This window comes from Euleptes europaea, chromosome 18 (assembly GCF_029931775.1).
Source record: "Euleptes europaea isolate rEulEur1 chromosome 18, rEulEur1.hap1, whole genome shotgun sequence".
In the NCBI taxonomy this organism is placed as follows: Eukaryota; Metazoa; Chordata; class Lepidosauria; order Squamata; family Sphaerodactylidae; genus Euleptes; species Euleptes europaea.
The window spans coordinates 10506593-10532923 of NC_079329.1; the positions used below are offsets into that span (position 1 = coordinate 10506593).

The window sequence follows — 26331 nt, forward strand, 5'->3', positions numbered from 1 at the left end:
GGGTTTGATTCCCCACTCCTCCACATGAAGCCAGCTGGGTGACCTTGGGCTAGTCACCGCTCTCTCAGCCTCACAGGGTGTCTGTTGTGGGGAGGGGAAGGAGATTGTAAGCTGGTTTGAGTCTCCCTTAAGTGGTAGAGAAAGTTGGCACATAAAAACCAACTCTTCTTCTTCTTCTTCTGGGAGGAGAGGGCAAGAAAGAAACACACGTGGCCCTCCGCTGGCATTAGATAAAGGCTCCTTTAATACTTCGCAGATTTCAGGTTATAAATACACCCCCACCCCACCCCCTATTTACAGCTGGATCCCCTGCCCGGTGGAGTGGGGATTTCTAGAAGGGAGGAGTGAAGGGGGGTTGTGCGCTGAACTGAGGAGAAGGTGGCAGGGGGGGCAGGCGCTCCCCTACTTGGTTATTGCTAGTTGGGGGCTTGACGGTGGCGAGGAAGCAGCCCCTCTGGTCACCTTCCCATTGCAAGGGTGTGCAGTTTGGGGTGTCCTGGTGGGTGGCACCCCGGTAATACTGAAGATTACTTCCTATTTAAGCAGCACCCAAAAATTCTTGGGTTTTTTTTCCTTATTGGGCATCCTATGAAAATTCCTAAGCACCTTGAATAATACTGGGGGGGATCCTGTGAATATATGGTTAATAGCAGAGAGGGAAAAAATCCCCGTTTGTCTATCGGCCCCCACTGTATCACTAGCATCTCCCCACGCAAATGACTGGAGTTGTTCTCCTCTGGCCCAGCTTGTGCTCAACCTGGGGCTGGCTTCATGGGTAATACTGCAAAAAATCTGGGAATACTCCAAATAAAAATGTTGGGTTTTTCTTTTTGTTTGTTTGTTTGGCTTGGCAGAACCCTCCACAACCCCAGAGCCCCTTTGTTTCATCCCACAGCCCCAAAGACACTTCAACCGTACCCTGTTGCGGGCCTTTCGAAAACCCTCCTGGCCTGAAAGCCTCCCTACAAGAGAGATCCCCCATGTATTCTCCTTTGGCTCAGGAACAGGACCTTAAACGCACCCCCACTATCATGAAACTTCCTGGATTGCTTATAATTAGAGGGTTGCCTTTGGCAAGAGAATCCCATAAGAAACCTCGGGACTCCAGTCTGTGTTGTCGTCCCTCCGAATACTTGGTTCCAGCCCCCTTCTGAATCCCCTTTGGCCTAGGAGCCCATCCCCCCAATACTCCAGTCCCTCCCAGCATCCCCAATAAATAAATAAGTTAGAGGAAAATGTGTTCTGTCCGTCTGAGGCTTGAGGGGAGGGGTGAGCGATCAGTCCAGCGCCTGTGCTTCCTCTGGTCTGTGCCCGTTTCGCAAGGCCTGGTCCTTCCCGGCCCTCCGGGCACGGGAAAAAACGCGGAAGGCCCCACGGCAGATGAGGCCGAACCAGTAAAGCTGGGGCGCCATGAGGATCGCCGACCCCAAGTTGTACTCAGCGGGGATGGAGAAGGGCACGCGGTAGAGGGGGAGCCCAACGTACTTCCCGTATACCCAGTACATGTATGGGAAGAGCAGGATCCGGCAGCAGAAGAATGTCACCAGCATGATGACCCCGTTCACCTTATGCAGAAGGGTGTGCTGCTGCTTGTACTGTGGGAGGAAGAAGGCCAAGAAAATGGGTCAGTGGTAGAGCATCTGCTTGGCATGCAGAAGGTTCCAGGTTCAATCCCCAGCATCTCCAGTTTAAGGGACCAGGCAAGTAGGTGAAGTGAAAGACCTCAGCCTGAGACCCTGGAGAGCCATGAAGAGGGGCCATGGCTTAGTGGTAGAGCATTTGTTTGGCATGCAGAAGGTCCCAGGTTCAATCCCTGGCATCTCCAGTTAAAGGGACTAGGCGAGTAGGTGATGTGAAAGACCCTGAAGAGCAGCTGCCTGAGACCCTGGAGAGCCACTGCCGGTCTGAGCAGACAATACTGACTTTGATGGACCAAGGGCTTGGATTCAGTATAAGGCAGCTTCATGCATTCATGCATTCATGTGTTCGCCCCCCCCTTTCTCTGCCAAACTCAACTTTCAGCCAAACCGGAAGGCCTTGCTCTCATCTGCCAGGACTGCTTTTCCTCCCAGGGGAAACTGCCCAGCCCCACTGCATTACATTCTTTCCCCAGGAAACCCACAGAGCCAGGACACACACTTACCAGAATGAGGACCTTGCCGAGGCAGACAAAAGGGGTGCTGACTTCAGCCATTAGCATGCAGCCCAGGAAGAAGTCTCCCTTGCCCTGGCGCCAAAGCTGCAGTGGAAGACATTGGAGAGGAGTGACCGTTTTGGGGAGCAGCTTTTAAGGGCAGAGCGCCCCCCCTCTGCACTCCAAGGGCAGGCGCATCACGCGCCTTGCCCAGCCGTTCCCCCAACTCACCACAGACACAGGGAAGCAGACCAGCACCATGAAGAGGTGGTGAACCACCATGAGGAACTCCTTGTGCAAGTAGGTGCGGGTGACGGCGCGCAGCGATCGTGCTCCCGCCGCGGCCTCGTGCCCCTTGACCCGGTGCTTGTGCCAATGGCACATGAACATGGCGTAGATGTCGTAGATGAAGTAGGGAATGGCAAACTGGGTGTAGGTGGCAGTCAGCCAGTGTCTGGAAAGGGGTGAAAGCAAAGGGTAAGTTTGTGGGACTGAGTTACTGTAGCGTCAAGGCACGGTACTGAATCATAGAATTGGAAGGGACCACCACGGTCATCTAGTCCAACCCCCTGCACAATGCAGGAAATTCACAACTACCTCCCCCCCCACACCCCAGTGACCCATACTTCATGCTCCGAAGATGGCCAAGGTGCCCTCCCTCTCATCATCTGCCTAAGATCATAGAATCAACATTGCTTACAGATGGCCATCTAGCCTCTGCTTAAAAACCTCCAGCGAAGGAGAGCCCACCACCTCCCGAGGAAGCCTGTTCCACTGAGGAACCGCTCTGACTGTTACAAAATTCTTCCTACTGTCTAGTTGGAAAGTCTTTTGATTTAATTCCAACCTGTTGGTTCTGGTCCGACCTTCTGGAGCAGCAGAAAACAACTTGGCACCATCCTCTATATGACAGCCCTTCAAGTACTTGAAGATGGTTATCAGATCCCCTTCAGTCATCTTAAGAACATAAGGGCCCGGCTAAAGTGGATCAGTGATCCACTTAGATCAGTATCCTGCATCACCCAGCAGTCAACCCATGTACCCCGAGGGGCCAAGAAACAGGGCACAAATGTCAAGGCTTTCTCTTCATGGTCAGAGGGTTTACTGTCTCTGAATGTGGAGGTTCCCTTGAGTCATCACAGCTAATAGCCATCAATAGATCTCCCATGCATCTGTCCAGTCCTTATTCTAAAGCCATCTATACAAGCGGCCAACACTACGTCCACTGGTGGTGAATACCACAATTTAAGAAGTATTGCCTTCTATGTCCAATCTGTTGTGCACCAAAACCATTGGGTGGCCAAGAGTGCCAGTATTATGGGACAGGGAGATAAGTTCTCTCTGTCTACTTTCTCCAAGCCCATGTATACATTGATAAATCTGGAGAAGAGGAGGTTGAAAGTTTAGTCTGGAGAAGGGGAGGTTGAGGGGGGACATGATTGCTCTCTCTATTTTGAAGGGCTGTCACTTAGAGGAGGGCAGGGAGCTGTTCCTGTTGGCAGCAGAGGATAGGACTCGCAATAATGGGTTTAAATTATGGGTGGAAAGGCTAGATATTAGGAACATTTTTCTACAGTAAGAGTAGTTCAGCAGTGGAATCGGCTGCCTAGGAAGGTGGTGAGCTCAGTGGTAGAGCCTCTGCTTGGCAGGCAGAAGGTCCCAGGTTCAGTCCCCAGCATCTCCAGTTTAAGGGACCAGGCAAGTAGGTGAAGTGAAAGTCCTCAGCCTGAGATCCTGGAGAGCCATGAAGAGGGGCCAGGCAGAGGGTGATGTGAAAGACCTCTCTCTGCCGGAGACCCTGGAGAGCTGCTGCCAGTCTGAGTAGACAATACTGAACTTGATGGGCCGATGGTCTGATTCAGTAGAGGGCAGCTTCATGTCCTCACTGGCAGTCTTCAAGCAGTGGCTGAACACTTGCCAGGGAGGCTTTAGGCTGATCCTGCATTGAGCAGGGGGTTGGACTAGGTGGCCTCTATGGTCCCTTCCAACTCTATGACTCTGTCTCTACCACTACCCCCAATCATCTTTTTTCTACACTGGAAAGCAGCAGACTCTTTTCGCCGTTCCTAACAAGGAAGGTGCTTCAACCCCCTTCGCCTGCCCTTCCCCCCAGTCTGTGATATGTTTTCTCAGATACAGTGACCAGAACTGCATCCAGTCTTCTTGAACGGGCCATACCACAGACCTATAACGGGGCACTATGACACCGGCTGTTTAGTTTTTCTGTCCCTTTCCTAATAAACCCCAGCATGGCATTTGCCTCCTGTCAGGGAGCAGTGGGACGTCCCCTACCCCCCTTGGAACAGGCTGAAGGCCACGATCAATGAATATTGATGACCTGCTGCTACTGCTGCACTCCGCTTGGAAGGTCAGTGAGAACGCTGTTCCTGCCTTGCCCTGTTCCCCAACGGTGTCCTTCAGGCCCAGATCGCAACCTTTGGCTGCCACCACACTGGGCTCACCTCAGTTCTTCTCCCTCCCAACCCACGCCAAGTATGGCTACCAACAGACTGGTCTGTGACTCTCCACCCCCAAGGCCTGCTCTGCCATCACCTTTCCATACTGACAGCCACAATTCAGCGCAGTGGCCAACCCCTGCAGGGCACCCTTCAGTCCCCTTAACATGCAGGAAGTTTAGGCTTATTCATGGCTGCGGACCCTCTGCCTTTTGACCAGGAACCTTGTTTCAAAACTGGAGCGGGGGAGGGCTTCTATAAAAGTCAACAGGATTAACTCTAAAGGGAGGGGCTGTGGCTCAGTGGTAGAGGCATCTGCTTGGCAGGCAGAAGGTCCCAGGTTCAACCCCTGGCATCTCCAGTTAAAAGGACTAGGCAGGTAGATAATGTGAGACACCTCTGCCTGAGACCCTGGAGAGCCGCTGCTGGTTTGAGTAGACAGTACTGACTTTGATGGACCAATGATCTGATTCAGTATAAGGCAGCTTCATGTGTTCATGTGATTACAGGTTTAATTTTGTTCCTCTTCAGGCAAGGAGGAGTGAAAATTCTGGGACTCCTAGATGTGCTTCTTCTGGCCCTGATCCACTCCCCCCCCCCCCACCGCAAGTAGGGAGGCTGAGTCAGGTGCAAACAGAGTGCTGTTTCTTTAAATAGGGGCTGTGACTTCCTGCCACATCCTGACAGAGTTCTCTTTGCCCTCCTCCCTCCCCTCTTTTGCTGCAGCTCGCCTGGGCATTTGTGCTGACAACAGGCCCTGCTCTGCAGGCAAGGTGATTAGGCCAAATGCCAGGGAAGCCGGCTAGATGCTGCAGTGCTAGACTCAGCGGCCCAAACGGACTTTAGGGGGTGCCCAGAACTGGGAGAGCAAAGGAGGCAGCAGGATTTGAGGGGCATTTTATGTGTGTGTAAGGTGGGGGAGGTCCTGGTGGAGGGACCATGCATATGATTTCATTTGTTGTTCCTGGCATTGGGGGGGGGGGGTCAGTTAAGGACACACTGGACTGTAGTTGAAAGACTGCCAGGAAAACCTCCCGTCACTTCCCAGCAAGGCTTTGACATTCCCAGTATGAAGAGCATACGGATATTGTTTGCAAAAATGGGCAAAATTTAACTGAGACTTGCTCCAACACCCGCAAGACAATCTAGCAGCCCTGCCTCCGAAACCCCGTGCTCTAACCAATCAGAGCTCGCTCCTGAAGAACCCAGAAATCCAGCCTCTGGTCTAGATTTCACACACTCAGAGCCCACTCCCATTCCAGGAAGCTCAGGGAATCCGTCATCACTGGCCGCCCAATAAAGCTAATTGTGGGCGCAAAGACCTCAAATCGGCGGTGGAAACAGCTGTTGCTTTGGTCTAATCCCCTCCCCTGCTCCCTCCTGTGAGGGAATTAACACACATGGCCCATCGAGAGTCCCAGTCAGGGGGAAGGGAAATAATCCCTGCTAAACTCATTAGAGTGAAAGGAAACAATCTTGATGACGAAGCCAGGAGGGGCCGCCCGAACAGTGAAGAGAGAATCCAGGCATCACAACACACACACCCCACTCTCCTTCCCCCTCCTTAGAGAGCTCTGGCGCTGCTAAATTCCTGCTTGCCCCGCAGAGCTGCCCTCCTGCCAAATCGGTTTTCTGCAGAGACTCGGGTCTGGCGGATCTCCCAGCATTCAACGGGACAGCCAAATTCTTTCCCTGGGCTCGCTTCGGCAACCTCTCTGGGAAACCTGAGCTCACCTCCCACATAGACTGCGGTGTGAGATCAAAGTATCTCCGGACAGCGTTAGTTGGATTTCTTGATGAATCTGACGTGGCTAAACTGGAATATCTGTTGTCTGATGGAAAGCCCTGGGTATCCAGAAAAGCAGCTAAATTCTGCCTCGGGACACGTAAGGGGGAAACGATGCTAAAGCGGATGCAGAGTTTTAAACCCATTTGACTAGCCCGAACGTTCGTGCAGCTATTTTTCTGTTGTATTGAACTATTGTTGTTTTAATGATGTTTTAACCTCGTAATACTGGTCAAGGATCACAATAAATTATATTACTGGACTGTGGTGTGGGCGCTTGGGGAGGTTTTGGGTGAAGGGGGCTGTCCATGGTGCTGACACAGGAAAGAAAGAACCCTGAGTGCTTGCAGTACCATGGAGAGCACCCTGCCTCCGATGGGCCAGTATGCCTCAGCTTCGACTATGGTCACCTGTGCCCGGCTCCCTCCAGCGCCACCTGTAGGGAAGAAGAGCTGGGTTTTATATGCCGACTTTCTCTACCACTTAAGGGAGACTCACACCGGCTTACAATCGCCTCCCCTCCCCACAGCAGACACCCTGTGAGGTAGGTGAGGCTGAGAGAGCTCTAAGAGAGCTGTAAGTTGCCCAAGGTCACCCAGCTGGCTTCGGGTGGAGGAGCAGGGAAACAAACCCAGTTCACCAGATTAGCCTCCACCACTCATGTGGAGGAGTGGGGAACCAAACCCGGTTCTCCAGATCAGAGTCCACCGCTCCAAACCACCGTTCTTAACAACTACACCATGCTGGCTCTCTCCCTTCACATTCCTTTCTTTTACCCACCCTCCTTGTCCAAATACCCTCCTTATGGGACAGGAATGGCAAGAGGCTTTCTCATGCCAGACAAGGCCCTGCACTGCCCTCCCACAGCGCCTCCTGCTGGCAAGACCAGTGCACGGCACAGCAGTGCCCTCTTCCCAGTATCGAACTGCCCTACCCTCTGCCGCTGCACATCTGCCTTCCACATGTCACTGTCATCCCGTTCTAAATTTGGTGCCCGTCCCGGCATGGGTGTCGGGTTTCCCGCTAGAGTGACCTTGCCAATATGCTGCCGGGCTGGATCCAGAGGCCTGAGGTTTTGAAGGGGTGGGCGCAGTGAGGAGGGGAAGGAGGCCCCGCTCTGCAGTGTCGCCCCAGCACACGGGCAAATGCTGACTTACTGGTCGTCGATGATGTGCTTGCAGGACGAGGAGACGATGTAGCCGACGGTAGAAGCCATGATGGCCTGCACCGAGGAGACGAGCCTGTTGAGTGGGGAGAAAGGGGAGGAAGGGAAACAAGTCAAACAGCCTTTTCCCCACTTGGTCGCCTTTGCAGAGCCCCCCTGCAGACTGATCCTGGTCTGAACTCTGCATTCCAGGCCTGCAGAAACCCCCCCCCCCAAATGCTCCTTAGAGCAGGGGTGTCGAACTCACATGAACACATGAAGCTGCCTTATACTGAATCAGACCCCTGGGCCATCAAAGTCCATTTTGGGGAGGGGCCGTGGCTCAGTGGTAGAGCCTCTGCTTGGCATGCAGAAGGTTCCAGGTTCAATCCCTGGCATCTCCAGTTAAAGGAACTGGGAAAATAGGTGATGTGAAAGAACTCTGCCTGAGATGCTGGAGAGCCGCTGCTGGTCTGAGTAGACAATACTGACTTTGACGGACCAAGGGTCTGATTCAGTAGAAGGCAACTTCATGTGTTCCATAGTCAGTATTGTCTACTCTGACTGGCAACGGCTCCCCAGGGTCTCAGGCAGAGGCCTTTCACATCACCTACCTGCCCAGTCCCTTTAACTGGAGATGCCGGTGGCTGAACCTGGGACCTTCTGCATGCCAAGCAGATGCTCTACCACTGAGCCACCGCCCCTCCTCTAAAAATGAACACGTGAAGCTGCCTTATACTGAATCAGACCCTGGGTCCATCAAAGTCAGTATTGTCTACTCAGACCGGCAGTGCCTCTCCAGGGTCTCAGGCAGAGGACTTTCACATCACCTACTCACCTAGTCTTTTTAACTGGAGATGCCGGGGATTGAACCTGGGACCTTCTGCATACCAAGCAGAGGCTCTACCACAGAGCCACAGCCCCTCCCCATTTGTTAGGAGGGCCATATATGACATAAATGTCACTTGGTTGGGATGGGCCATGCCTCGCCAGCCCAGATTGGGAGTGGGAAGGGGGGGTAGCTACCTTGGTTGCCTCGCCTGCCGGATAAGAGTTCCTGAGGGGCCAGGTCCGGCCCTCGAGCCATACGTTTGACACTCTTGCTTTAGAGCTCCCTCCTCCAAAACATCACTTGCAATCTGTAGTCCTTTTTCCTTCCCACACCTATAGGGGATCTAGAGGGGATGGGCAACATGGAGAGCTGGAGGACTGGGAGACCCCGCTGCCCCTTGACCCTGCAGTGCAACATGATCATGTGATGGCTGGAGACTGTCCGCACAGAGGTGCCTGGGTAAACATTCCAAGCGATGAGAAGAGCCAGGCCTCCTGGTCCTCCATCCATTGGTCCTCCTGGTGCTGCCCACCCCCCGCAAGGACCAGTTTTTGATACTCCCAGACATGGCTCCAGATGACTGCCCCGATCCCTGGCAGACCTTCCCAAACCCTAACCCTAAAGTTCACACGCTTCAATTTGTGGCTCCAGATATCCCGGGCAAAAGGAGATCATTGCCAGCACCGGTTGACCTCACGAGTGAGTGGCAACTTATCGTCCTGGTCCAGCCCGTGCTCAGCCCTTCGCTCTAAATTAATAAGCCTCAATCTCTCCCAGAGGACTCGGGAGTTCTGGCTCGCAGCCCCACTGTAATCAACCAGACTGTACTCCTCGCCCGGAGATCCCTGGCTCCTGGCCTCTCCTTACCTGCTAGCGATCCTTTAAAGAGACAAACAGTAAGGAGGCGCAGGTTGCAGCCCGGCATACCCCACTCCCATCAGACCCGGACCTCCTGGCCCCCCACCCTCTTCTCCTTCTTGGATCCACTGAGCCTCCCGGGAGAAACTGACTTCACAGCTCTTCCTCTTCACTGCAACGTACACCACTCCCCTTTCTGAGGAGTCTCGGCTGCCACCCCCTTCGCCAAAGCCCCGGCAACAGGGCTCCTTTTCTCCCCTTCCCAAAGCGACAAAGAGGGGGTCCTCTCCCCCCACACCTGAGGCCTGCTGACTGCCCACCCGCGGCTCCTGGATCCCTCACCGCATCCTTTCCTCTGCATCCCCGGTTACCTGGCGGAGACGATGACCGCGTCGGCCTCCTCCCATCGCAGCCACGGCAGCCACTTGAGGCCGTTCTTGGACAACAAGAAGAGGCCAGGGAAGACAATGCCCCCTGCTACCAGGGCGTGAAACATCTCGCTTCGGGCTGCAGTTGGGGGGGGGACTTGGGGGGAGGGGGGGCAGCGCAGGTGGGGAGGGTCAGCGGGGCTACCCTCGGGGAAGGCTCATGGTACCCGAGGGGGTGAGGGGGGATGGAGAGGGAAGGGGGGGACGGCGGTGTGGCGGGTGGGTCCCAAGCAGAGCTGCTGTGACAGACAGAGAGAGAGACAGAGCCAGGGGAGGGAGGGAGGGAGGGAGGGAGGGGGAGCGGGGGAGCAGCTGTCAGCAGTGCGGGGAGGAACTTAAAGAGACAGTGGCCTGTGGCGTGCGGAGGGACTGGCAGAAAGGGGTGGATCAGCTGGGAGAGTAGTAAAAGCCGAGGACACGGCACAGTGAGGGGGCTGTGGGTCAGGGTTGAAATGCATTGTGGGGGAGGAAGGGAAAGGGAGGGGGAGGGCCAGTTTGGAGGCCTGGGCTGCAGGTGGGTGAGGGAGTCAGAAGGGGGCGCGCTTTGGGATGGCAAACCGGAGCTGGGTGGGAAGGAGCTCAGGGTTTGGGACAGGGGAAGAATCCGGCCATTCTGGCTGTTAAAAAATCCCCCCCACCCCACCACCACTGGCAGGGAGCTTCCCTGACGTTTGCCTGTTTTAAATGGGAAGCAGTAGCTAATCAGACCTGGGATGTCTCACCCAGTCCGCAGCCATCTAACCGGGAGCAGGATTTAACTCTCTCGATGCTCGGGCATAATTTCCCCCAATTTGTACACCCCGTTTTTGCTCGGCAGGATGATTTGGCTGATCCCATAATCTGAGCCTCGTTTGTGAGTATTGGGTCAGTGTTGCGCTGGGGATGGAAGAGGTTTGATCGAGTGTGATTGGGGGGGCAGTTAACCCCTCCCATCTCCAGAGTATTAGGGCTAATCCTCCAGTAAAAACTCCACCTGCTGAGCAGGTGACCCTGATGTGACCTTTGATAGGTGGGGTGGGAAAGAGTCTAGAAACTAAAGCAGCAGTGACCCCTTGTGGCTAAATATAAAAATTACAGCTTTTCTGGCTGCCCAAAGTTTATATTGCTACTTTAAAGCCATTGGGCTTCTTTGTGGTGGTGGGAAGGGCCCTCAAGTCACAGCTTACTTGTGCCAACCACCCCCCTCAAAAAACCCAGGCATCTGGGAGGCCTCTCACCTGGCAGATACATAGACTGCATTGACTTCTTCCAGCTTCCCAAAGTGAATCAGAAGCAAACGTAGCATCCAGAAGAAGCAATGGTAGGTGACGAAGCCCTGGATGAAAAGACTGTGGGTCTACAAAAGGATGGGGGCAGAAATTAAGAGATTTAGCAGGTTATTGTTCTATTAGCCCTCTAATCTATACATTAGCCCCTTCCTCTAAGAGTACGTTAATGCAGTACCCATGACATACCACATCAGACCAGACCAACTTCCTAGTTATTCATTTAATCTTCTATTACAGAAACCTATCTGGGGTTGTTAGGTTGTTACCCTTGATAGTAAATGGAACCTCCATGGATGGAAGAAACGTCCCTCTGAGAATCTGATGCTGAGGACAAACTATAAAGAATAACTTTCCTGCTAGAATTAAAACTTTCCAAATACTTCCTGGCTAGAATTTGGCATGCTATCGTGAGGCTTGGGAGTTTTTTTTTAATCAATTGTAAACAAAGTTTACTTTTGACTACATTGATTTAAAAAAATCTTTAAACACATAATTCCAGAATATTTGGACACTACCATTATGCTTCCTGAGGTGTTCTTTTTTGAGTCCTAGCGCCCGCCCCCATCTGCTGTTGGGCAAAAATTGAAACCTGATTTGCTTCGGTAAGAGCAATATTAATACCTTTCAAAGTTACTGAAATCAACCATGAAAGAATTTGCTTATATTAGCCCTCAACCAATAAACCTACCGGTTCCAGGGTCATCTTAGTAAGTACAGCATAGGGGATCAGTTACACCAGGGCTGTTCTGTGCATCTGCCTCTATGGAGGGTGGGGCATGTCGAGAAGAGTTCTTTCCCTAAGGAGCTAATTAAGATGTAATTGAAACTTCCACACCTGCAGATATTCTGCTTCTATAACAGCTAAGTGACCAAATCCCAATACTACAATTAATTAATTCATCAGAAAGGAAACGACTCGGGCAACGAAAGAACCCCCTTGGTGATAAAAAGCAGTGAGAGCATTTTGGGCTTAGATCAGGTTTTAAGGCTGAGTGCAACACACACATCCCAACAATGTAGCTCAGTTGGATCACAGCCATATCTAGCTCACAGGTTTGTTGAGAGGGTCAGGTTTAAGGGGAAGGTCATCTGTACCATTCTGAGCCCCCTGGAGAAAAGGTGAGATAAACAAGTAATAACAAATAAAATCTGAGCACAAATTTAAAAAAAAATACAGAGTTGGAAGGGGCCATACAGGTCTTCTAGGCCAACCCCCTGCTTAATGCAGGATCAGCCTAGAGTATCCCTGACAAGTGCTTGTCCAGCCTCTGCTTAAAGACATGGGTCACCATAAACAACACAGGGGTGTGTGTCTAACAGAAGGAGTTGGTTTTTATATGCCGACTTTCTCTACCACTTAAGGGAGACTCAAACTGGCTTACAATCACCTTCCCTTCTGCTCCCCACAACAGACACCCTGTGAGGTAAGTGGGGCTGAGAGAGCTCTAACAGAGCTATGACCAGCTGACTTCATGTGTAGGAGTAGGCAAACAAATCCAGTTCACCAGATTAGCCTCCACCGCTCATGTGGAAGAGTGGGGAATCAAACCCAGTTTTCCAGATCAGAGTCCATGGCTCCAAACCATCGCCCTTAACCACTACATCATGCTGGCCCTCTTCCACAAAAGGGCTGCTGTCCACACAAAAAAGACTCAGATGTTGGCACCTTTCTTGATTATTCCTTTAACATATTAGTTCAATAGCACCTCAAAATTGAATGTCTAAATAATTAGTTTTAGATGTGGTAGTACACTAATATATAAACAGTACTTAGGAATAGTTCATCGACTACACAGCATGTTCATTTTTGATCCAATAGTGTTAAGTTTAATCAAAGAATACATTCATGAAACCAAAGGGCTTGGGTATGTACCTCTGTGCTACATTGTGGGCAAATATTTGTAGGGCACTGCAGACCTACCTTAAAAGAAAGTGCATTAATGGTAACTGATTAGTACTTCTTTTGGTACATGTGAAAAAGTATTAACCAAGGTGCAAAACCCCCCACAAAAAAACCTATTGAAGTGTTTGCTTTGTGAAGGAAAATGTAGTATCAGACTTTGTAAAGATGTATATTTAGTAGGGTTGACAGGTCTCTCTTTGCCACTGGCGGGAGGTTTTTGGGGTGGAGCCTGAAGAGGGTGTGGTTTGGGGAGGGGAGGGGCTTCAATGCCATAGAGTCCAATTGCCAAAGCGGCCATTTTCTCCAGGGGAACTGATCTCTATCAGCTGGAGATCAGTTGTAATAGCAGGAGATTGCCTGCTACTACCTGGAGGTTGACAACCCTAATATTTAGCCCTGACCAGGGTAGCCCAGGCTAACCTGATCTCATCAGATCTCAGAAGCTAAGAAGGGTCAACCCTGGCAAGTATTTGGATAGGAGACCTCCAAGGAATACTAGGGTTGTGATGCAGAGGCAGGCAATGGCAAACCACCTCTTAACCTATCTTGCCTATACAACCTCACCATGGGTCACCATAAGTCAGATGTGACTTGATGGTTAAAAAAAAGATGTATATTTACTAAGTAAATTTTGATAATTGTTTGGCTATCAGTGTGGAGAATAAAATTTGTTGCGCTCAATTAGCGATTGCCATGCATTGTTAAGGGCGGATTTAGAAAATCTAAAGAACTTGGCTAGGAACTAAACTATAGCTGGTTCAAACATTGAAACTTGTATCTTGGCATCTAGAAAAAATAACTTTATTCATTTAAAATACTTCCCACCACTTTTTAGCATGTTCATTCAGTAGCTTAGTACAACACACAAAGAAATATTATACAGTCATATAAAATAAAGTTTTAAAAAAACATAGGGCTAGACAAAGGCCACATCCAGTCACAAAAGTTACTTTAGGGAGAAATACCAAAAGTCTAACTAAGGAGTTTTTTTTTTAAACAAGCCTTTTCAAATGAAAACAAAGAGGAACAATGTCAATGTATTGGGAAGGGAAAGAGGCGATTTTAAGCAAATTAAACATTAGTTTAGCTTTCAAGAACATGAATGAAGCAAAGCTGCTTTAAAAAATGAAATTAGCTAGAGGATTTGCACATTACTTAAGATGGTGGTTTAATTAATGCAGATACATTTCGCCCTGTGGTCAATTTGAATGAATTTGCATACATAGACTTTCGGCCTCCCACCCATCCATGGGATTAATTAACGAGGTGTCTGTTAATATAGTTAAATTATTACAGAATATATTTGCACGCCATTCTCTCTCGCTCCTCCTCGACCGTTGTGGAGAGAAAACGTGAGAGTCCTGGTTTCCATGGCAACGGCAACCACCACCAACCCGCAACAGTGCGGGGAAAGGAGCACTTATGCGCATGTGCGACACTGCAGACCATCGCCGTTCGCCATCCCGCCTCCTCCTCGCACGCAGGCGCAGTTGCGTGAAACGCGAGTGTGACTACAGAACTGCGCATGCGCGACGAGCGGAGGCAGCGGCCTCCCGAAAAAAACCCATGAATTTAGAAGCGGGATGGGTCTCCCGTTCCCCAAACTCTGATTGGTTGCGGCAACGAGCCAATGGCGTTTCTTTAAAATAATCTCGTTGCTGGGTAGATCGTTTAGTGGGGATTCTCCGAGTTAAGGGGTGTGGGAGGTTAATAAGAGAAGGAAAATCCTGAGGGAGAATATTTAGGCTGACGGTGAGAGGGGGCGGAGAGGTTTGTGCTCGATATAGAGCAATAAGGTAATTAACGGCCGTCAGTTATCGCTGCTGGAGGGGGGCGTGGCTTAAGAGCCCGCAATCCCTATTGGGCCGTCCTCCCCCTATTGCTACGGATCAGCGAGCATCTTTAGTGACGTCACTTCTGGCGCAGGCGCCGCATTTCCGGCGGAAAGCGAAGCACTGGGCCGGGGGAGGGGCAGTAGGGCTGAACCCTTGCCGACGAGGCTGCGGCGTCGCATCAGGTGACGTAAACCACTTCCGGTGCTCTTTCTCTTTCGGTTCTTGAATGTACTTCCGCGGAATGACAACCGGCGCGTAAGGAAAGTTTGGTCGCTGAGTGGATCCGTAGCGCCATTTCCGGCTTCGGCGGCGGTCTCCAAGGCAACGAAGGGACGCGTAAACCTGAGGCTCGGACCGTATGGCTGTGCATCGCCCGAATTTGTATTCAGGAGGGTGGAAACGGAGTTCCCGCCCCTGATGACTATTAATACTGTTGCATCGTCAGTGACGAGTGTTCACGGGGTTTGTTGCTCACTTGGTATTGGCACGAGGCTGTTCCAGGGATTCTCTTTTGTCTAGTCCTGGGAAGAGGGTGGTTGCGGATGGCACCTTCTTCGTTGCTAGGGTTGCCAGCCTCCAGGTACTAGCTGGAGATCTCCTGCTATTACAACTGATCTCCAGCCGATAGAGATCAGTTCCCCTGGAGAAAATGGCCGCTCTTGCAATTGGACTCTGTGGCAGTGAAGTCCTTCCCTTCCCCAAACCCCACCCTCCTCAGGCTTTGCCCCCCCCCCAAAAAAACCCGCCAATAGCGAAGAGGGACCTGACAACCCTTGTTTGTTGACAAAGGGGCAGGTGGGTGCTTTACAGAAGGGACGTCCAAGACAAAAAAAAAAATCCAGCTTCCTTGCATTAAAAAAAATGAGGGGCTGTGGCAGAGTGTCTGCTTGGCATACAGAAAGTCCCAGGTTCAATCCCCGGCTTCTCCAGTTAAAAGGGACCAGGCAAGTAGGTGATGTGAAAGACCCCTGCCTGAGACCCTGGAGATCTGCTGCCGGTCAGAGTAGACAATGCTGACTTTGATGGACCAAGGGTCTGATTCGGTATAAGGCAGCTTCATGTGTTCATGAATTATCCCAATAAGTTCTACGTGAAGGCATACTTATGGCAGAAAATAATCCATGCTGTTAATATGGACCAGGTACACAGATGTATACAGTATGGCTGAGATGGCTCCTTGAAGTCCGTATTATGCAAGAGTAGTATATTTGAAAGTTTGGCAAAGAAGGGAAGTTTAGATTTGATACAGAGTAAATCCTGGTCTCTTGCTCTAGGAGGTTGTTATTTTCTTGAGGGTGAAACAGTGGGGGAAAGTGGAAGCATGGTTGATATGCTTTGTGAAAACAATTTTCTGTCTTCTTCCAGGGTCATCAATGGAGCCTCCAGGGGTTGAATCTTAGTCCCTCCCATGTTGAGGCCCTCCTTCCAATTTTGGAATGGCAGTAAGCAGAGACTCCTCATTACTTTTGTAGGCATACTACACTTTGTGAGAGCCAGCGACGTGTAGTGGTTAAGAGCGATGGCTTGGAGATGTGGACTCTAATCTGGTGGACCGGCTTTGATTCCCCACTCCTCCACATGAACGGTGGAGGCTAATCTGGTGAACTGGATTTGTTTCCCCACACCTCCACATGAAGCCAGCTGGGCTAGTCACAGCTCTCTTAGAGCTCTCTCAGCCCCACCTACCTCACAGGGTGTCTGTTGCTGGGAGGGGAAGGGAGGTTGACTCTAAGCCGGTTTGATTCTTCCTTAAAGTGGTAGAGAAAGTCGGCATATAAAAACCAACTCTTCTTGTATCGCTAGTCAAACTACTGTGTTGCTCCTCTTCTCCCGCTGGAACTGATGAGGATTGAAAGATTCTACTTTGAAGTAGCCTTAGAAAGACTTGGAAGCTACATGCTCCAGACCAAACATTTCAATTTAGGAATACAGATCATTGTTGGATCATCTCATTGATTTCCAGCCATGTACTTTAATGACTGGGAAAGGCAATGACAAACCACCCTGTAAACAGTCTGCCTAGTAAACGTCAGGATGTGATGTCATCCCATGGGTCAGGAAGGACCGGGTGCTTGCACAGGGGAGTACCTTTACCTTTTACTAATGGTCAGAGAATCTACATGTTTATTGTGTGTTTGATGATTCTCTGATAATTTTGCTCCTGTTTGGCAAATGCAGCCATCCTAAGCAGGTCTACTCTGAAGGAAGTCCTGTGTGACACAGTGGGGCTTACTCACAGGAAAGTGTCTTTAGGATGGCACCCATACACTCAAATTGGGCTTTTGGACTCAGCCATGTAACTGCTTCCATTCCATTTTCCTCTTCTTCATCACTCCAAGCTGCCAACTTCCCCTCTCTGGCTTTCCCCACCCTACAGACTCCATCGCCGAACCCTCCACCAGACCTCCCTTTCGCCGCCACTTTGTTCCTGCCCCTCCCCGCCATCGTCTTCTTGGCCGTTGGTTTCTACCTTCTGCTCCTGATGCTGGTCTTGGTCCTGCGACAGTGCCTGCTGGTAATTGGGGTGTGGGACAGAGATAGCTGAAGGGGCAAAGAAACCCTCTTTGGGCATTTAGAGGAGGAAGGACTAAACAAGGCAAGACCCTGTATTTCTCACAGTAAAGGGGCTTCCTCAGAAACAGCAATTGTGGGACCAGCCGTCCTTTGGCAGGGCAAGGGGGAAAAGGATGGATTTGTATTGCTAATTATGCACTACAGGACTTGGCCCTCTCTATTTGATAGTCCCCAAAATACAGTGAGGTGTAGTGGTTAAGAGCAGCGGACGCTAATCTGGAGAACCAGGTTCGATTCTCCACTCCTCCACATGAAACCTGCTGGGTGACCTTGGGCTAGTTACAGTTCTCTCAGAACTCCCTCAGCCCACGCAGAGGCAGGCAATGGCAAACCACCTCTGGATGTCTCTTGCCTTGAAAACCCTACAGGGTCACCATAAATCAGCTGTGACTTGACAGCACTCTCCACCACCACCAAAATACATAACAGGAAACAGATATGCAGTCTTCAGTTTATCACTGTGGGCTTGGCTTTTCTTTAAACTGCATTTTGTAAATATGTGTTGTTTCTGGTCTGTAAATGCTGGATTACTTTCAATATGCACCAGGTTTATCAAAGACAGCAGGGACAGAATTAAATCTTCACTGATTATTTTATTTATACAGTATTCTTACCCCAGCCTTTGGTCCTAAAATCCACAGCGCGTCATAACAAAAGGAGACATTTAAATAGCACAATCAAATGAACAACATTAACCATAAAAATGGACAAAAAAGAAAAACAAGAAGCCAACTTTGCACGCACCAACCTAACTGTGTGGTCTATGTCTTCTCCCTTTGCAGGCCCGTGGCCTCTGTGCCAACTGCTGTTCGTGCCAAAAGGGGTCTTTGCCAAGTGTATGCGAATGTTGTTTGGCCTGTGCAGAGTCATGTGACTGTGCCCTCCCTTCCCCAACTCGCTGTCTGGATGACTGCTGCCGCTGCACTAGCGTGAGTTCTTCCATCTCCCCTCTCCCCAGTGACCAACTGACTGACTGTTTAGAAATATCAATTACTGGTAGTCTTTGGAGACAGCAGACAATGTTGACATCCCATGTTGAAAGAAGTTCACATGAAACTGTGAGAAGTGGCATTTGGGGCGGGGCTGTGGCTCATTGGTAGAGCATCTGCTTGGCATGCAGAAGGTCCCAGGTTCAATCCCCGGCATCTCCAGATAAAGGGACCAGGCAAGTAGGTGATGTAAAAGACCTCCGCCTGAGACCCTGGAGAGCCGCTGCCAGTCACACACATACATGAACCTTTATTGGCATAATAACCATATTGGCAGATGCATTTATTTTAAAAAAGGTAAAGGTAAAGGTCCCCTGTGCAAGCACTGGGTCATTCCTGACCCATGGGGTGATGTCACATCCTGATGTTTACTAGGCAGACTGTGTTTACGGGGTGGTTTGCCAGTGCCTTCCCCAGTCATCTTCCCTTTACCCCCAGCAAGCTGGGTACTCATTTTACCGACCTCGGAAGGATGGAAGTCTGAGTCAACCTTGAGCCGGCTACTTGAAACCAACTCCCATCGGGATCGAACTCAGGTCGTGAGCAGAGCTTGGACTGCAGTACTGCAGCTTACCACTCTGCACCACAGGGCTCACTTATACAGGTGCCTTAAAAGAAAAAAAAAGTGTTCCATCATAAAATGACAATCTGTTAAAATCAGTATATAACTAACATTAAAAAGGATCTCCTTCTCATATTTCAGGCTAATAAAACCCATTAATATGGACCCATTAATAACAAATACAGTATTACATCTCTATAGTCATCGTTCTTGTCCTAAACCATAATTCTCTGTCTCTCTCTCTGTCTTTATGTCAATTGCAAGAAATTCAGCGACATGCTTGGTGACTTCTGGGGATTTATCCATCAGTAACAGTTTGCCACTGCCAGTCTGAGTAGACAATACTGACTTTGACCAAGGGTCTGATTCAGTATAAGGCAGCTTCATGTGTCCATGTGACTCATTTTAAAGCATCTTGCATATTCTGGAAGAGTTTCTGATTATTTTTTGTAAGAAGAAAGGGCAAAGCATCAAGGCAACCATCCCCTTAGAGCTCTCTCAGCCCCACCTACCTCACAGGGTGTCTGTTGCGGGGAAGGGAAGGCGATTGTAAGCTGGTTTGATCCTGCCTTAAGTGGTAGAGAAAGTGGGCATATAAAAACCAACTCTTCTTTCCTTTACTGGTGCAAATCTTTAAATACAACTTCCCCCCACCAACTGTTGTCATTATTCTGTATTTGCCATCTTGAGGCAGGTGGTCTTGCAGGTTAACAGAGTCTGGTTTTTTTCCTTCCTCATAGGGTTGGGACAGGGGGTCTTGCTCCACCCTGCCCAGCTGGTGTCCACTCTGCGACTGTGCCTGTGCCTACCAGCCCCCAGACTGTCAGAGCATCAATTGCATTTGCTTCGAGATAAAATTGCGATGAGGGGCTCTCAACCTGAAAGTTACAGGAAATTACGCCCATGATGTAGGAACACGGGAGGCGTCTGCTGTAGCAGTGGACCAGAAAAGAGGGACTCGCCTGCCTGGCAAAAAAAGAAGTCTTCTGATGCAAAGTGGTTTTTTTAATTTCTGATGTGTTTTGGTTTTTGTAATGCGTGTTTGTGATTATTGTTTTTATAAAAGCTACAGTGTTGTTGTTTTTTAAAATAAAATAAAATGAATTATATATCCGCTTTTCTGTCTTTAATGAGAATGGAAAGTGAGGCTGTTTGATAGTATATTGCGTCTGGATTTATGGAAAAGCCAAACTAGTCAAATGAGTTTTCTTTCCTTTCCAAACTCAGGTTTGTGTTTCAGGCTGGAAGGACATGTTGAGGATATTATCATTGCCAGCTGGCCTGAGTGAGAACCAGCAGCCTGTGGGGGGGGGGGGGGAATCAACTGTCTTCCAGTATGTGAAAGCACACGGTTATGGAAAAGGAAGAAAACCCAGCAGGAATGGAGATAGCTTCAGGACAGCTTTGTGGGAGAACAGAGAGTTAACTAATAAACATACAGAACACACGTGCAAAGATGAAGAAAAAGCAACGTGATTAAGTAGCCACTGAGTAAACAGAATGGTTACAAGTTGTTTTCTGTTGCCCCAGAATGTCGGACCAAAACCAACGGGTTAAAATTAAATCAGAAGTGTTTCCATCTAGACATTAGGAAGAATTTTCTAACAGCGGTTCCTCAGTGAAACAGGCTTCCTCGGGAGGTGGTAAGCTCTCCTTCCCTGGAGGTTTTTAAGCAGAGGCCAGATGGCCATCTGTCAGCAATGCTGATTCTATGAACTTGGGCACTTCATGGGAGGTGGGGCATCTTGGCCATCTTCTGGGCACTGGGGATGTGGGGTTGTGAGTATCCTGCATTGTGCAGGGGGTTGGACTAGATGCCCCTGGTGGTCCCTTCCAACTCTATGATTCTATGAATGACATGATCGCAGCTATGGATGACCCTACCCAGGGCTGAGCTAATTGAGCCTAGCCATGCAGGTTAAGACAAAGCTCTTGGGTGGCAGAGTCCAAGCAAAGCACACTTAACTGCGGGGAGGTCTATTGTTGAGTTTTGAGAATGTAGACGGGGAAAATGTGCATCTAAAGCACTGGTTCCCAACCGGGGGTCCGCAAGAACTAAATTAAGGTCCGCGAAACAAAGTTATAAACCCATAATAAATTAATATTTTCAATTGAAAGTTCTCTATTATAAAAATATATATTCAAATATTATTCTAAGTTTAATGTTTAACTAACAGTTATGATTAAAGTTTATTTTCAAATTCTCGGAATTTTTATTTTGAACCTTGGGGTTCCTGCACCGAACAAAAAAGTCCTAGTGGTCCCTGGTCAAAAAAAGGTTGGGAACCACTGATCTAAAGAGTGGCAAATCCGAGGCAAAACCTCCCACGCGTAAAAGGTATGAGAAAGAAGCCTCCATCTTGGAACAGGGCGAGCCTGCCCGTAGTTAACCCGCCGGCGTTCCCTTCCCGGCGGCTTCACGGCCCGCTTTGCCAGGCCCCAAGATGGCTACCCGTTTCGGGGTGAAAGCGCGGGTGGGGGGAGAGGGGTGCGTCACTTTCCCATCAGCCCTCGCGCGGCCGCAGCCGGGGTTGCGGGGAGAGACTGGAGCGGGGGGGGGAGGAGGGGCGGCCGGGGTCCTTGGGCTTCGAGGGGGTCGGGGGTGGGGGGCAGCGATGGGAGCCCGGGCGCCTGGGTCCTCCGGGGAGGGGGCGGGGGCTTGCTAGGTTTCCCCGGGAGGAGCGACGGCGTCGGAGAAGGACATGTGCAAACTAGGGGGAAGAGGCTGCATTGTGGCGCGTTGCACGCCGAGGCGCGTTTGCAGGGTGCACAGCTGATTTGTCGGGTGCATTAAGTGTGCGGGTAGGGGGGGGGGAGGAAAAAGGGGTCACCGAGCAGAGTCGAAGGGGCTGCAATGCAGCGCTGGGGTGTCGCGTGAGATGTCACGGGGCGAGGGGGTTGCATTATTTTAAGGGGTGCTGTTTTGGGGGGTGGGAGGACTCCTGGGTTTGGGCAAGCGGCGGGAAGGTTTTTGGGGGCGCCGGGGGTGTGCTGACCCCTTTCTGCTTGTTTCGTGGGCTGGGCTCTCTGTTGGAACCCGAATCCTTTTTAGGGGCATCTACCTACGAATGGGATGGGCGCGTAAACTCTAGGGCGTTGCAATCCTGTAGAAGGTGTTCGTTTCATTGTATGGGTCTGCGCGCCTTGGCGTTTGGGAAATGTTAGGGCGTGAGAAGGATTGCCCCCCCCCAAACCTTCACTCAAGAAATATACAGCCTCATCCCATTTTGGTAAGATTTCCTTGTGAACTGAATGGGGTGTGTGTGAGAAGTTAATTCACCAGAAACACCCCTTAACGTTGTAGGGAGTTTCGGATGCCTGAGGATTTTCAAAAGCCGTATTTATTCCCCAGCGGATGTTCCATGTAGTGATTTGATTTTATTGTATATTGATGGTTACTTGGCAGAATTTGACTTTGAGTACCTGTTTAGCTTTTAATGGAGTAGATCATTGAAGAAAAGCTGTGCTGTAATTCTTGACGTTCTGTAATATATTGGAGATGGAGAGGAATTTAGGGGCTACGTAAATCTGCCAGACACCCAGCTTTATTTCAGACTGCTGAAGTCTTATTTGTGTTTCCAAGAGGTTTCTTCCAAATTTGGAAACATACCGTAATTATTGGGGAGGGTGGCTTATTCTGGTTACTTCAGGTGTATAATAAGAAAGCTTGGGTGGAATTATACAGTACCAAGGAAATACTTTATTCTGGGGTGGGGTGGATTATTTGACAATTACGTGGATTTGAGGAAATCAGTTGCTGCTAAATGGAAGTTGCGCTCTAAATATCCAACAGGCGGGTTTTCTAGTTCGCAAAAACTGCTCCTAAACACTGAGGCACCTATATCAGTTTTGTTGAGAACAATACTGTGGGAAGGGGTGGTGGATCTTCCACCACCTCATGCTTCTCCAAGCCATGTCGGCTTTTGGGGATGCTCACGAGTGGTATATGGGAGCTCTGAGCCGGCAGGAAGCAGCTGCCTATCTCCAGGGACACCGCCACGGAACCTTCTTGGTGCGGGACAGTACCACGTGCCCTGGAGACTACGTGCTCTCTGTCAGCGAGAACTCCAAGGTGAGTTCTGGGGCTTTGCGGGAAAAGGTGCTTTAGAAGTGGAAGGAGGGTGCTGGAGCTGTGGACTAATTTGACAGTGTGGGTGTGGTTGCACATGAGAAACAGGAGTTTGGCCATGTGCGTATTGAGACTGGCCCTGACCTGGATAACCCAGGCTAGCCTAATTTCATCAGATCTCAGAAACTAAGCAGGGCCGACCCTGGCAAGTATTTACATGGGAGACCTCCAAGGAATACCAGGGTCGTGACTCAGGGGCAGGCAATGGCAAACCACATCTGAAAGTCTCCTGCCTTAAAAACCCCACCTGGGGGCCGCCATAAGTCAAACGTGACTTGATGGCAAAATAATAATATTGACACTGAGGGCGCTTTCACACATGCTTAATAATGCACTTTCAATCCAATTTCAATGCACTTTAACAATTGTTTGGAAGTGGATTTTGTCATTTCATACAGTAAAATCCAGCTGCAAAGTGGATTGAAAGTGCATTAATTGGCAGGTGTGAAAGAGACTCATGACAACATGCTTCTCTGCCGTTATGTTTCCTCCAGGTCTCTCACTACATCATAAACAGCCTCCCTGGGCGCCTACGGATTGGAGAGCATGAGTTTGATGGTTTCCCTTCTCTGCTCGATTTCTACCGCCTCCACTACCTGGACACTACCACCCTGGTGGCCCCTGTGGGCCGGGTCGTGGCCCCTGCATCTGCTCAGCCCCCTCCTGCTGGCGAATGGGTGCGCGCCCTCTACGATTTCGTTGGCCGTGATCAGGAGGACCTCCCATTCTCCAAAGGGGAACCGCTGAGGGTGCTGGCCAAGCCTGAGGAGCAGTGGTGGACAGCGCAGCGCGCGGATGGGCGTGTGGGGATGATTCCTGTGCCCTATGTCCAGCCCTGCCCGTATGCTCACCCCAGCAGCCACGGTGCCCCTCGCCATGCTCCGGTAATCGCAAGAGCAGTGCAACGGAGGGTTCCAGGGGCCAACGACAAGACGGCCCTGGCCTTTGAGGTGAGCGTTGGGAATTATGCTGATTATTTCAGGATCTGGAAAGTTAGGACAATTGCATGGGGGAAGGCGTGCTTGATAAACCTGTCTGCAGTAACAGCGAGCCGTACCTTTGGTACTAGCCCTCTTCGCATCCCTGAACAAAATTCCTGAATGGGTCTTGCCACTTTAACCTAATTCAGATAAAATATTTTAAGTGGTATGGCTGTATTTGCAGAAATGTTGGTGGATAGTTGCAAATCTGAATGCTTGAGAAGCAGCAGAGGGGTTGAGAGAAGGAGGCAGACATAGTCACATGAACACATGAAGCTGCCTTATTCTGAATTACACCCTTGGTCCATCAGTCAGTACTGTCTACTCAAACCGGCAGCAGCTCTCCAGGGTCTCAGGCAGGGGTCTTTCACATCACCTACTTGCCTAGTCCCTTTAACTGGAGATGCCTGGGATTTAACCTGGGACCTTCGGCATGACAAGCAGACGCTCTGCCACTGAGCCACAGCCCCTCCCCTACTTAGTCCATTTGCTGAGGCAAAGGGGGGAATTATTTCAACCTACATGGAATACAAAAGGCCCATGCGGTCTCTTAGTAGACTGGTTCCCCCCCCCCCCTTTGCTGGTTAACAACATACTTTCTGTGGATCTCGAAGGTTAGGAACTTTAAAAACAAACATAGGGGCAGTTGGGTTTTGTCACTCCCGGATGTCAGATAACGGGAAACAAATAACATTTCTGAGGAGTGATATAGGACCAACACAAATCTGATACAACCCAAAGCCTTGATCCTGGGTCAAAATGATATTGAAGGACGAGGAGATGCAGCCGACTGGGTGAGGGTGTGTACGGAAGAAGGGGTTGTATGGGAAAAGATAAGACTAGCAGCCTGCTGGTGGGGCTGAGGGACTGGGGTTGGGGAAATGACCCTCTCTCCTTTCTAACCCCAAGTCTCTCGTTGGTGCTCTGCAGGTGGGTGACCTCATTGCTGTTACCAAGATGAATGTCAACGGCCAATGGGAGGGGGAGCTGAATGGGCGCCGCGGCCACTTCCCGTTCACCCACGTCAAAGTCCTCGACCCCGAGGAAGCCAGCTGAGCATTTGGTGTCACCCCTGAACTTTTTAAATTTTCCCCTGAGGAGGTCACAAGTCCCGAACTCTGACCCGCGCCTCTGAGCTTCTCGCCATCTTCAAGCCCATCCTTCCTGACACAAAAACCTTGAATTTTGACCTCCCCCAGTGGATGTTACAGAGCGTCGGTTCATTGATGCTCCTCGGATACTGACAGCTTCTACCACCTCAAACGCCTTACCTTATAAAGATGGCTCCTCGACTCACTCACTGTTCTTAAATGCTGTGGTTAGTTGACTTTTCCGGACATTGACCTTTTATGGATTCCGTCATAGTTGTTCGCTAGGAACTCTGACCCTTCGGCCTTGTGATTTGAAACCTTGGTTATGTGCCCTTGAATCTCGCAGTTCGAAATCCTATGACCCACCCACCCCTAAGCTCTGAGCCCTTAGTGCTGATCCTTAGGGCCTTTGATTGTTGACCCCTTTACTTCTTTGTGTAATTATTATTATTTTTTGTCGTCGATGTTGACTTTGCTCGCATGGGGCAGAGAGAGTGCTTGGCTTTGGTGGAGGACGGGAATCCCACCCCATTTGTTTGTTCCAAACTGCCTTGTTAATTAAAAGTTTCCTGCTAAGCTATTCTGTGCCGATATTTACTCATTCTGGGAAAAGGGGGCAAAGGGTGAAGTGTGGGAGAAGAGTAGCCATGTTGCTACGGTAACCAGCATCATAATCCAGGCCTAGACCGTTGCCATGGTAAACTGGATCCAAGCCTGTTGCTTTAGGCAGCAGGGAAACTTGATGCTGTTAGTACCAAGGCCTCATTGGGGCTTCTTGGTTTCTACCAGGGAGTGGTGTTTCTGCATTTTGTTTTCCATATGACATCGGCAGCATCTGTGGAATAGGTATGGCATAGGGTTGCCAACTCTGGATGGGGAAATTGCTGGAAATTTTTTGGGGGGTACCTAGGGAAGGGAGAATTTAAGGAGGGGAGGGAGCTCAGCAGGGCACAATGCTGTAGACTCCACCCTCCAAAGCAGCCATTTTCTCCAGGGGAACTGATCTCTGCCACCCAGAGATCAGTTGTAATTCTGGGAGATCTCCAGGGCCTACCTGGAGGATGGCCACCCTAGTAGGACACATTACTGAGTGTGCTGATCTCCTGGATTTTCCTACCCAGCTGTTCCTCGTTGGCTGGTTAGAGCCCCACCCTCCTTATCTTGATATGTTATCTAACAACACTGAATATAATCAGAATTTCAGAGTTTCCAATATCGTGCTATTTAAAGGATAGGCTTGGATGGCTCAGTAAACGTAGTCAGGTTTTCTTTGAATGCAAGCATGTTATAAATATGAAAAAGGTGTATTTTATATATAAAATTATAAGGCTGCTTCAGCAGGTGGTGGCGATGTTTAACGTA

General features: G+C 50.0%; 3 protein-coding genes across 3 annotated transcripts; 2 read left to right on the forward strand and 1 right to left on the reverse strand.

Moving 5' to 3' along the window:
• Positions 1-1277: 1277 nt before the first annotated feature.
• On the reverse strand, positions 1278-9727 carry TLCD3B (TLC domain containing 3B). Its single transcript, XM_056863599.1, has 5 exons — positions 9582-9727; positions 7534-7617; positions 2366-2588; positions 2144-2239; positions 1278-1595 (listed from the first exon to the last, which is right to left on the reverse strand). Exons 1-5 carry the CDS (start codon positions 9704-9706, stop codon positions 1278-1280), a joined length of 846 nt encoding a protein of 281 aa, XP_056719577.1. The 5' UTR covers positions 9707-9727.
• Positions 9728-15998: 6271 nt separating this feature from the next.
• Positions 15999-19676, forward strand: LOC130490085 (uncharacterized). Its single transcript, XM_056863883.1, has 4 exons — positions 15999-16086; positions 17022-17159; positions 18001-18147; positions 19510-19676. Exons 1-4 carry the CDS (start codon positions 16081-16083, stop codon positions 19633-19635), a joined length of 417 nt encoding a protein of 138 aa, XP_056719861.1. The 5' UTR covers positions 15999-16080; the 3' UTR covers positions 19636-19676.
• A 2945-nt stretch (positions 19677-22621) lies between these two features.
• LOC130489696 (crk-like protein) lies at positions 22622-24997 on the forward strand. Its single transcript, XM_056863473.1, has 3 exons — positions 22622-22841; positions 23393-23848; positions 24809-24997. Exons 1-3 carry the CDS (start codon positions 22668-22670, stop codon positions 24932-24934), a joined length of 756 nt encoding a protein of 251 aa, XP_056719451.1. The 5' UTR covers positions 22622-22667; the 3' UTR covers positions 24935-24997.
• Positions 24998-26331: the final 1334 nt, after the last annotated feature.